Consider the following 12,769-nt stretch of genomic DNA (forward strand, 5'->3'; position numbering starts at 1 on the left):
CTCCCAGCAGTGACCTGCAGTGCTAATTAAGCAGTGCTGCTGGAGCACTGAGAATGAGCCCCTTTAGCTCTGTTAATCAAAGCTTAGTAACTGTTCTCAAGGGAAAGGCAACTGCAGGAGAAATCCAGTAATTAGCCATTACAAAAGTTCCACTGATAAAATAAAGCATCACTAGGGCAAAAAATGTTTAGAGGATGAAAGTATGCAGTAATGGAAGGGAATTGAAGGAGGGGAAGAGGCAATACCCACTTTCTTGGATTTGCTGGTTGATGAGTGCTTGGTCATTTTCTAGTTCCCTTTCTGCTTTGATCTGTCCTCTCAGAATCTGCTGCTTTAAATCTTCAACATAGAGCTGCTGTCGTTGAATTTGTTTTCTGTGGAAAGCTTCCTGGTCTCTCAGTTTCTGCTTGTACTCTTCATGCACAGCATCTATTTCTCTGCTGTTAGAAATGTTGAGAGTGAATTTAAACCAGAAACAAATATTATTTGTAATAAAACAAGTGATTTTACTAAATAAAGACAACATTCAAGATGTTGTTTTGTTCACTAAGGGTGCATTAAGACAAAAACTGTGTATATGCATGTCACAGCAGGCTGCAACCCTCTGAGTGTCATAAATGCCAGTAAACATGAAAGCTCTAGTGGTGAAGCAGGTAATTCCATTGCCAAAAAGATAATAGCAAAAATAATTAAAAAAAAAAAAAGTTGTCACTTATCATTTTGTTGTAGTCTTCCATAAATGAAACTGGGGAGAGGGTTGTTTATAAGTCATAAAATTTTATAAACACTGTATAAGATATTTGCCATCTAAGTACTTCAGAGAGCTTTGCAGAAATTACAAACAAAAAAAAAATCTGTTTTGTTTTAATGTTTATGTAAATGTAATGCTGAGAATAACTGAAAGAGAATATCTTCTACCAAGTTGTCTGGCATAATGCAAACAGAGTACAAACCTTGCTGCTGCCATCTGCTAAATGGTTTGTGTTTACTTGTGACCCACACGGACAAATTATAAGAATATACAGGTCCAAGAACTATTTGTCCTTGGCTTGACAACAAAGGTACCAGCACCCCGTGATTTGCAGTTTTCTTCCTCTTAGATAAACTTTTATTGATTCCCCATGCAATAGAAGTGGGATGCCTCATTTCTAATTCAGCTGAAGTAGGTTTGGATTGACAGTTCACTGCAGCACTGAAACCCTCATATGGTGATTACAAATCTCCAGCTGCTCAGGCATTTGTAACACCATCAACCACGGGGGTACAAACTCAGAGGTTAAAGAGTTAACTAAAGAAGAATCACTTTCCAAAGAGAGTATTAAATCTGAAGTATCTTGTGTAGGAGAAGCTCCCATGGTTTCAATGGTAACTCTGAGGAAGTATTTCCCTAATTGCAGCTTTAGGTTGTCTTCCATATTTTATAATGGAGCAGCCATATAATCTGGAGGTCAAAGTACTGATCAAAGAGAAAACACTTCTGATTTTGGAGCAGTTACATCACCTCTCACATACTTAGGCTGCAAAGCCTTCAGGACAAGGACTGCCTCTGGATGCCTGTGCACTCTTGGCAGAGCCTGGTGATGAGGTAGTCTTTAACCTGCCCTACTAACAGACATATGAAAGCTCTGATTCCTATGGTGGTATGAAAGTTGAAAAATGAGAGTTTAAATTTGTTACTGGTCTCACATGACCTTGGGCAAGTCAGTTAGTCTGAGACACGTGAGAAAAGCAAAGTGTATTCATCCAAGAGAAGCGATAAGGATTCATTACCTTTATCAAACATCGGAAATTCAAGTATTGGAAGAGCTGATTTCTAATAATTTATCATTTTTAGCATCATTTTGCATTATACTGAGGAAACTGAGTAAATTATTGCCAGCAGGCTGAAAAGAAGCATGATACTAAAACAGTAGAGAAAGAATTCTTGTTCCGCAACTGTTTGCTAAAACTAGATAAAATTCCTCTGATGAAATGTCTCTCATTCTTTCTAACCATGACCTCTAGCTCTCAGCTAACCTTTCCATAAAATTGACTTATCAGAGTTCAAACTGTTTACAAACTCAAACCCAGAACATCTAAGTAAATGAAACAACTTAATATTGCATTCCAATCCAAAGACCTAACAAAGCTTGCAAGGGTGGTTAGGTAACAGCTGTTTACACTTGTGAGAGGGTCACAAGCTTTCCCCATACTTTCCAACCTTGCTAGAAGCACACTCCACCCCCCATTATAAAGGATCAGAGAATAAGCAATCCACACAATGCACGTGGCTGTGTGCAGTTTGCTCTCGGCAGCGCTAGCATATTCCCTCATGTGTGTGGTAATGGCTTTCTGCTGAACTAACGTGAAACGGTGAGATCCTTTCCAACAGCCATGTGTGTTTGCTCAGAGCAGAACATGAGGCAGGCCAAACTGATGGTATTAATCACAGTTCCATACTATGACTACACCCCAGAAAGGCTGACTGTGGAGGCACAGCCATACTTCACTTTAAACCTTGGAAAAACTAACACAGCACAGCAATCACTGCAGTATTATTTCTGCTTTTGTTCAGGTGATGCAGCTAGCTGGTATAATTCTCCCTCTGTAAGGCTACAGTTTCTGTAATAAAATACCGTTGCTGAAAGTATATATACATATTGTACTTCTGCTGCTATTTCAGTGTCTCTTTGCTTCATCTCCTGATTTTTACTAGTACAAAACAAAAGCCAGGCAGAGCAATAAAGCCAGGTCTGAATACAGAGACTGAACAATGAAGACCTTTTTGTGAAGCTGCTTCTTAAAGACAGTTTTCTGAAGTGGAACAGAAAGATAATGAAAATTCACGCAGAGCCACTTACATAATACACGAATGCAAGAGGATGTTTTCCCTCTGGCTGTGAGACACTGACTGTGAGAGCAGAATGACTGTCTGCTTTGGGATACAGATCTGTGTCTCACAGAAACTGCTGAAACCAAGAACATGAAGTCAGAACGCTCCCTTTCTACCTTCAAACATGCTCTGTCATGTCAGCACAACCTTTTGCTGGTTTGTGGAAATAACACAATAAACTAAGCTAAAAAATGACATGACAATGGCCCAGAAAGAAAATAACAGATTCACACACACTTCATAGCTAAATCACCTAATAAGCAATTCAAAGAACAATCAGTTTGTGTAAAACAAGTTTCAAAACAGTTAACATAAGAATTTAGCCAAATTTTGTAATAGGTAGGTGAGATCACTCATTTTTTTTTCATCTAAAACATCTTAAATTAGAAGTACTGTTACATTTAGACTTGAAACAGTGGAATTCTATGAGATACAGCAATCAAGCACAGAGTGCTGTTGCTCATATTCCTGCTTTTCCACATAAGCAACCTACACCCAGCACAGTTCTAGCAGGAAATAATATAACCTCAGGACAAACATAGGAGAAACAGCTTCATTCTGTAGGTATCAAGACATACATGAAGTTTTGGTTTCACAGGACCAGCATACTCTAGCATACAGCATATAAAAAAAAAAAAGCAATTCTGCAGAGAATTTCATCAAAGCATGCAGATTTCTAGGTGTACTGAATGCAGCAAGAAGTGTCAACAGTTACCCCTCCTCCAAGTAAGCCTTTAAAAGCTGCAAGTAAAATGACAACAAAAAGACACCAACCTTAAACTAAAGATAATTACAAATTACTGAGAAAATGTTCATATGATACCGATTCTGCCGGATTGCTTTTCCATCTCATTTTTCTCTCCAAAGTTTGCTCGATGCACGCTAAATGAACCATCTGTAAATCCACATTTTTTTCCAGCTGGTTTTGTTGTCAGCTCTCTGGGATCCTATTGTGCAATTCTCCTCCCCTCTTCCCCAAACACTTCCACTGCTGATGCAGAGGCTGGCGGCTGCTACAGCATAATGCAGCTTTCAGTAACTATGGCAGCAATAGCTCTGTGGTGAGGCTGAATACCTGCTGCAACAAAATCCTAAGGCTCAAATAGAGAAACTCCTGGGAATATAATCACTTTTGATAAAAGCTGAAATTTTCTAGTTTTCTCAAGGAAAACGTCAGTCAAGTTAGCATCCCCATTTTTCTGCCTGCCCAGTGTTCAAGTCCCACTTGTCTTTTACAAATTATTTTTCCCAAGGGAAAAAGAGTTAAAAATAAAGCAGAAAAAAATATGCTGGGGAGGCATTTTGCACCCTTGCAAACTGCACACTGAGAGCAGTCACAAGTTAGAGTTACAAGCCTATCCACTAACACACATCTACACAACTCCCCCCACCTTCTCCAGCTCTATCCTCCCCCTCTCCCCGTGTCCAATCCGGGGCCCTTCCTGCAGGGGATCAGAGCATCACACAGCACCAGGCACCACGCAGCTGCACAGCATCCTACATCTGCTGCTGCCCAGCACTCAGGCCCAAACCTATCCCTTCTCTTCCCTGAAGCAAAGGGAAGAGCAATGAAAGAGATACAAAGACCTTGTGTAATCACCTCCTTCAGCCTCCCGAAGGAATGCCACTCACCGAATTCAAAGCAGAATTTGGGGAGGGATGGGCAGGAGGTGGGAGCCAGAAATCAGTCAAAATGGCCAGCAGAGTCAGAAAGCTTTAGAAATAAGGGATCTTTGGCAATGTGCACACAGAGTAATCCCCTTCACAGAAGTTACCATCACATAACATCATTTAGATTTCTGATTAGCACACCTGTGCTTTTTTATGTGGGTTTTTTGGTTTTTTAGCCTTTCCATGCAAAACCTCTTCTTCTTTGCCTAAGCCCCTAAAAGAACAGTAAGGCAATGACTTATTTAAGGCACCCCTTTAAATACATCTCTAAACCAGGCTTCTCTTTGGCAGAGTCACAGGCAAAAGACAGCCACACTTTCCAATAAAAGCCAATGCTGCCTTGTTAAATTCCAGTTCAGCTAACACAGGTTTTCCCTTCACAATGTCAGTTCTATATGTAGAATTAGTTAGTTACCCTGCTAGCCCACTATACATGATTCTGCTGTAAGTTGTACAGTTGCTGTAATTGATACAGTGCATTTCTCTTTTAAACAGAATTATTTGAGGGATCTTTTAAGAGATACAAAAGTTTTCTTTAACCTTTTTTTTTGTTTGTGTTTTGGTAGAGTATTTTGAAATTTACAAATGAAAGCTGTTAGTGAGAACCCAGAGAATGTTACAGATACTAGTTGGACAAGTTAACTATACCACATTAGAATAATAAATATGTTGCGTTATGCTGTATTAGATTTTTTCCCCACAGTTTAACAATGTTGGTATTTTCAAGGAAAGGGAATTTAAACATGTTCCAAGCAGCTAAAATTAATTCAGTGTACTGCTATTCCACTGAACTCTAATGGAAAAACTCCTGTGGGTTTTTGTTTTTTTTACAAACCAGCAAGACAATGAAATCAGAGTTTTTATTTATATGCAGTATAGTATTAAGGCAATGGCAGGAGCAAGACCTTTATTATTTACTTATTTGTGGTGATGCTATAATATGATGACTGGTGCCATTCACAAGCCTTCTGAGTGTTTGCTGGCTGACAGCAAACATCAAAAATTTGAAGTGCAAGGGCTCTTCTGACTAGAGCAATGAGCTTGCATGAGCAAGCAACCAAGTAAAGACATAATGACTCAAAACCCTTTCCAAGAACATGCCTAAAGTTTTAATACTTGTGTGCAATGGCAGAAAATTGTTTGCCCTTGCATTTATCAAAATATTTTAATTTGCAATTACAGGTTGAACCAGTAATTCAACCCAAGAAGGCAGATGAGAAAAACATCATCATACTGACAGCATGGGAGGTAAGACTAACATCATTAATAATCATTGCTGTAATATATATAATTATGTGATCTGAAATAAAAAAATCTAGAAGAAAGCAAAGTACCATAATTTCTTGATGAAAAATGTACTTGGCCCCATGGAAACTCAACTATTTCTGAATTATTTCTGTTTGCAGCTCCAATGCTTCTTTGCATGAATGAACCATGCACTACACCAGGAATTTAATATTTTTACTCTTCCCTAAAGCTATTTTATTCTCACCAGAAGAGAACCTAATTCGTCTACGCAGTTTTCAAAATACTAATGAGTATTCCCAGTACCTACTACTGGCATAAAATCTAATACATTTAGGGTTCTTATATGCTGGAAATTGGTGGCAACTTCAGAGTAAGCCTCACTCTAGTTACAGCTTTTAAATGCAGGCTACACATGCAATGAAGATGCAAACCATTTGCACAAGACCTCATATGAAGAAAGAACATGGTTGCAGAGCCTTGCCTGTAACTCAGCTGCATGTACAGATTCTTGTTCAAATATGATAAAATTGTTTGAATTAAAGCTTAAAGTCAATTTTCATCTCTTCTGGAGGAAATCAGTGTAGCACTGGAGAAAGGCAAAGCTAAAAGTGTCAAAAATTTCAGCATGATTTTGACACATTAACATTCTTACCTTAGTTGAAGAGAACATTTGTTTTCTTCACAGTTTCTACATTTTTGACTGCAAAAATAAAAATAGGAAATCATAAATATTTTGGGAAAAAAGGCAAGAAAACTTCACTGAAGCCTATTTTACACAGAGATGTAATTTTTTTAAATTGCAATTTTCAGTAGAGGAAGACTCCAAGGTGCAGATTGCTAGCACCAGGGAGAGCACCAATAACTTTCAAGGGAGAGGGGGGCAAAGACAAACACACATAGAGCTTTCCCTCTTCTTGTGTTTTGTTCTAAGCATCTCTTTCCGACAGAGACAAGACCCTGCATTAGGGTGGACTTTTTACTGGTGATCAAATAAACACTCCCTGCAGTCCACTTAGTCCTGTATTATGGTTTGCAAAGTACCTCACACACACCTTTTAGTACTTGACATTGACTTTTCTTCATGAGAGAGCATATATAAATGCTACTCTTATAACATAGACTTTAGGCAAAATGTCCTAACCATAACCCCCTCCATGAGCAAAACTCCTTGTCTGTACAGAAATACAGACTCACAGGTTACTGCAAAGGAAGGCTGAGTGGATCAATTCAGTTTACCTATGCCAAAGAACTATTCAAAAGGATAAAGTACCACTGGATTATGTAAGGTGAAAAACAATTATTATTAGACATAGTTTATAGCTCATTTCTGTAAGAGGTGGACATAGATAAAACCCAAGCAAATGCAATACCATAATGCTTTAAATTTTTACTGAAGTAACCATCTGATACTGTCTAGGTAATCATGAGGGTAACTTTAAGCAATTTAATATGCTTGCAATATCCTGTCCAAGTGATTAAAAAATGAATCAACACAAACAAATCTTCTATCTGAACATGGTCTGGAAAAAAAAATCAATCAGAAACGTTCTGCAGTTTTGTCAGGTTAAAAAGAGGAAATCTAAGTGCAAATTTGTGATAAACTGTTCATAATGCTTCTGGATTTCTTCAGGTTTTTCTACAATCATCGAAAAACTTCTGTGACAAGAGCTCCACAACTAATGTTTTTACCAACATAAAGAGCACCTTGGTGTATAGATTTGAAGGTCATTACACAAACACTTATTTTTAAAATTCTTTATAATTTTTCCTAAGAAAATAATAGCAATGATGTGTAAAATGGTCCTCAGTAAAGAAACAAAATGAAATAACATTTTATATAGACAGGTATCCCTGCAGCAAATGAAAAGCAAATGCAGAGATAAGATACATTAAAGAGAACATATCAAACCACAGTATCCAAGGTGGAAAGCAAGCCACTTGACTAGAAGCATGAAAAATATTCAAAACAGATATAATATTTTATCCATACAAAAATGAGATACTTCCTCTAGAAAGAGCTAAAAGATCCCCAGTATGTTACCATACCAAAAACACTCTAGCAAGAAGCAGAACCATCAACAGATATGAATGAGAAGATGACTGTTTCTTGCCTTTAATAGGTTGAATGAATGTGCCAGGCTGAGAGGAATTAAAAAAGAACCCAATTACATTTAATTCTGTAATATTCTATTTTCAATGTTATTAACTGAACCACAGAACAAATCTCAATTAATTTTCCTGATACATATTAATCACTGTCTTCATCTCACCAATCCTTTCCCTTTCAGAAAGGCTCTGCCATAAAAGCACACTAAATACAGAATACGAACAGCTCTTCAACACTTTGACAGCAGTATATGCCTTATAAATTGCTCAGTTGAAAAAAAACAAACAGGGAATCACGTTGGCTTTCTGAGATGAAGGGCTCAATGAGGACTTGAACTACAGGGAATTTATGAACAAACCTTCTGATTTCCACAACAAATTAGCAGAGAAAGTCAATTGATAATAATTACCTTGGCTAAATCATATCCTGAAAAGTCCATTCTGTGCAGAAGTAATAATATTGTAAAAATTATAGATTAGCTGTAAATCAAAACAGCTGTAATGCAGATGTCCAAGTGAACTGAATTAATAAGGCTGGCTGACAGTCTCATCCGAGGCATTTTCTTAATTGAGCATCAACAAATAATTTTTCAGGTTTGTTGCTTGCATATCTCAATGCTCTATATTAGTTGGTTGGCCAATGTATTTTCTCTTACATTTTTATTTGCTCACTTAAAAACATGATGGGACTTATTCTGTATACAGCTTACTTTTGTTTGAACCAAGTCCTTTATTTCAGAAATCATCCCACAAGAGAAATTGTTCGTTCAGTTGCTTTTTTCCTAGTTTTAAACTTACTTGTAAAGAGAAGAAAGGATATAGTGTGGAGAATTGGTGCAACTTCCATCCAAATTGAGCCAGTCCAAAGCTCCACAACTCAGAGAGGGTGAGGTTTCATTAATCTACAGAAAGCACACAACATAAGACGGGAATTAAAAAAAATCACAGCAACCCAGGGACTTCCATCATTAGTACGGGCATCATTGACTATTGTGTGCAAGGCTGCATAATTCCTCCCATGTGAGTTTATAATCTCACTTACACTTCTGCTTAGTCTTTGATAATTAGCAAAATTGCTAAGTATTTGTTACTGAGTACATCTCTTTCTGCCGCTCTATTTTAATGTATTTTAATGTTTCACTAATCAAGAAATTAAGAATGAAAACAAACAGAAGTTAAGCCCCTCATCTCAAAGTGAGTACAAAAAGACAGAAGAGTGGAAAGTATAAAATGTTACTAAATGAAAATCCATTTTAAAAGGTATAGTCTTGCCAGTGTCAGTTGATAACATGGCGAACTCCTAAAAAAGATAAATTTTCTCATTTAAGTTAGGTTTTTTAGTTATATTTGTCAGTCATTTTAAGAACTATCTCATTGCTTAAATATTATTGAACTAGCTAACTAAATAATATCTTACATTAGTTAGTTCCTGAGCTTAACATACCAAGAAATATTTTATCTATTTCTGATGTATGTAATAATTAACTGTTTTCAGAGTAAACAATACTTAAGTACTTAATCCCATAAATTTTCCATTTCTTCTAGCAGACTTCATTCGACACAGGGAAATGACAGAGAAAGAAGACAACTCAGGAAATTACCAAATGTGGAAAGACTCTTAATTGGTCTTTTCACTGCAGCATTCTGCCTTTTTATTTCAATCCTACTGTAGTCATGACTAGATATTGGAAACACTAAATTATTCAAGTGATCTGCATCATCTTTTGCTAAGCATATCTGAAAGTGCTAGTGTCCTCCCACAAAAGGTTTAGTGTCATTACAGACCATTAGATGGAGGAAATGAAGGAAGTGAATATGATGATGAAATGAAATATTATCTTTATCAGACTGGCTTTTAAGAAGAAAAAAAAAGGGAAAAAAGAGAAAAATCAGGAGAGAAAAACAGTTTTAGAACTTACTGATCTTCTCAGTCTTAAAATAGCAGCTTCTGCTGGGTGATTGAACCTAAACTTATGAGATTTGCCAAGGACAACAAGGGCCCCTGTGAAAACAAAATAATTAGACATTTACAGAGACATAATTCATCAAACTACTTTAGAATAGTATGTTAAGAAAAAAAATTCTCACCAACAGCTTTCTGAGCATCACAGAACAGAGAACAATTTTTAATATTTGCCCCCATGGAATGGCAGAGTTATCAATCTGCAATGACAACATCCAAGCAAACTAATCTTGCAGATCTCTGCAGACTAAACATAGCCGTAAATTCCCTGTCCATATTAAAGGCCAAGATGACTTCATGCCAAAATCACAGGCAACCTACTGCTGAAAACTTGTTTTTACCCTATATTTTTAAGAGTCTGAAACACTGCAAGTTCCCAAAAACTGGACTGTTGCTTTAAACAACCTAAAAGTATGCAAGTCTGATCCATTTAATCTGAATTCATTCATCACAGCCTATGACTTGGTGGCTATCAGCTTCCACCTAAACACACTGTGAAAAAGCTGAAGGTCATTTCAACCATATTACATAATTGCCAGAAAACCCTTGCAGTGGCCAGCTGGCTTAGAGCCAGCCTCCACTACTTTCCACAATAGTGTCTCTGACTACGTCTTCCCTTTCCAGAAACCTACAGACTACTGCTGCCAAAAGGAGTTGGAATCCTGTCACCACTGTTTTAATTTCACTTCTGTGGGGTACTTAATTTATTTGTCCCAGCTCTAGCCATGGATCAAACCTTGTGGAGCTGGCAGCAGGCTGAGAGATGTCTTTCTTAGATCTGCTCGAGTTCCACAAGTTCTTGATCCAAACTGCAGTGATAAGGTGATTATAATGCAGCATTCACAGCAAAAAAAAGCCTTACCTTGTGACAGACGACATGACCCAGACACCTCACACCCATTCACTGAGCAGTGTGCACCTGGAACTGCTCGCAGGGTCACAATCCCACAGTGGTTGTCTATCATGCAGTGATTCCTTTCAATCCACTGTCCCTGCAAAACTGCAACACAGAGATTTATCTCGCTTGTTGGAGGGGTTGGGTTTGCCCTGTTTTCCTCAGAATGGAGCACCACACACTGTTTGACACCATTGCTACTTCATACCCGAGAACTAAATCATGTGTGAAACAAGGAGATTAAATCCTGCTAGTCTGTTAATCACACAAAAACCTCACCATTGAAAATAGTGAGATTGTTTCTTTTTTTTTCTGGTACTGGAAAACTATATATCACTTTCTGATTTGTGAGTTGATGTGCAAATTCTTCTATTATGTTGAATTTTCTTAATGCAATTATGGCAATTATTGTTTATAATTCACTAATCTACTGGCAGAAAATAATCAAACTTAATTAAGCTTAGCAGAACTTAACCAAAGTTGAGATTTCACAAATTTTCCAATTTCACTATAAAATTTCAGGGCTGTATGATAGTATCTAGCTCCTGAGATTGACTACTAAAATTAAAAGCAGAAATTAAATAAAATAAGATATATTCTCAGTAATTCGGATTTTATATCTAAAATACTCTGGACATGTAGAGTTGAAAAGCATTTTCAATGTCTTTTGATCACTTGTGCCACTAGTTTAGGATAGAACATCTGAGAATTTGGAAGTAAGATGAAGGTATTTTTAAACTCTAGTGTAGCATTTTACAAGTGGGAAGAAAATTCTGAAGAGATCTCAATTAGGTCAAGTCCACTGACTTTTAAACCTCTTAAACAAAAAATAGTATATTTTAGCAAACTTTAATAATTAGTCTCTGCTGCTTACCTTCTTCAATAAAGAAAGCTGGCAAATAGAAACACTGCCTAGCTATTACACATGACAAATGTAAACCTGTTGGTTTGACCTGACCATATCACAAAATAAATCGTAATATCATTCTCTTACCAATGTCTTGATCTTGGTCTGAGTCAATTCTTCCAATTTTGGTTGTTCCTTCCTAAAACAAGAAAAGAACTAATTTAAAAGTTGGTTATGGAAAGCAGACAGTATATACTAATTTAAAAAGCTTTGGTACATCATTTTAGCAAGTACTTAAAATAAATTGCCTCTGAATGACTGGATTGCTTGAAGCAAATGCTATGTACTTCATAATATTTCAGCCCACTGTCCCCCACAGTGTTACAATTCCTCTTCATCCTGCAGATATGTCAGCTTCTATGACTGCAGCAGATAAAGTAACTCCCAGCGTTTGACTTCTGGACTGTGCTTGAGACCAATATTTTGAATATGAACACACATCCTGATGCTTTGAACTTTTACAGTCAGACTTGCTGTTTGCAGAAACGAGATAATTATTTAATAAATATCCATGCAGAAAGAAAGAAGCTGCAAAATGTATATTCAGTTAACCAGGCATTTCAAATTTAAAAGTAACCAAATTCCTAATTTGTAAGGGTACTTTGACATAGATTATGAACTCTTTAATCTAACTACTAAGCAAGAACTTTTTTCTGAAACTTAAGTGACATCTGTGAAAGGTCTTCCTGGTGCTTATGGTATATGGGCAAGTTCCCAAACTTGAAGATTCAATAACTTCAAAGAAAAGAACTGCCTAGAAACAAAAGTCTCCAGAACAAGAAGACTCAAACCATATTATGGGTCGGCAATGGAAGCGAGACAGTATTTTTATGGTTGCCTGCAAATACCAACAAAAAGAGTAATTTAAACAATACCAAGAGAAAAAATTCACCAAATAAAGGCATTAATTTACTATCTGTCTGTTACTTTCCATTACCAGTTCTATACTTTTTCTTAGGAAAACAAAGCAAGATAATTTCCCAGTTCCAAAGAGACACTGTAATTGATTATGGTAAAGTGATTAGTAAATGCACTTGAAAATTACTTTAGTGGCAAGCCTTTCAGCTATATTAAAATTAATTATGAACAGTAAACAATGTGATTTTG

The 12,769-nt window shown here is 36.8% G+C and overlaps 1 protein-coding gene across 1 annotated transcript in view; it reads right to left on the bottom strand.

Moving 5' to 3' along the window:
* The window catches only part of STARD9 (StAR related lipid transfer domain containing 9), a 92,013-nt gene that overhangs the window by 24,598 nt on the left and 54,646 nt on the right, over positions 1-12,769 (bottom strand). The window contains exons 17-22 of the mRNA XM_085062289.1: positions 11,750-11,801; positions 10,723-10,860; positions 9,817-9,899; positions 8,696-8,799; positions 6,444-6,491; positions 250-440 (exon numbers count right to left, since the gene is read on the bottom strand). Of these exons, the coding sequence (XP_084918415.1) occupies positions 250-440; positions 6,444-6,491; positions 8,696-8,799; positions 9,817-9,899; positions 10,723-10,860; positions 11,750-11,801 (616 nt within the window). The remainder of the gene's footprint in view (positions 1-249; positions 441-6,443; positions 6,492-8,695; positions 8,800-9,816; positions 9,900-10,722; positions 10,861-11,749; positions 11,802-12,769) is intronic.

Source organism: Lichenostomus cassidix, chromosome 5 (assembly GCF_008360975.1).
Source record: "Lichenostomus cassidix isolate B80296 chromosome 5, HeHo_3.0, whole genome shotgun sequence".
NCBI lineage: Eukaryota > Metazoa > Chordata > Aves > Passeriformes > Meliphagidae > Lichenostomus > Lichenostomus cassidix.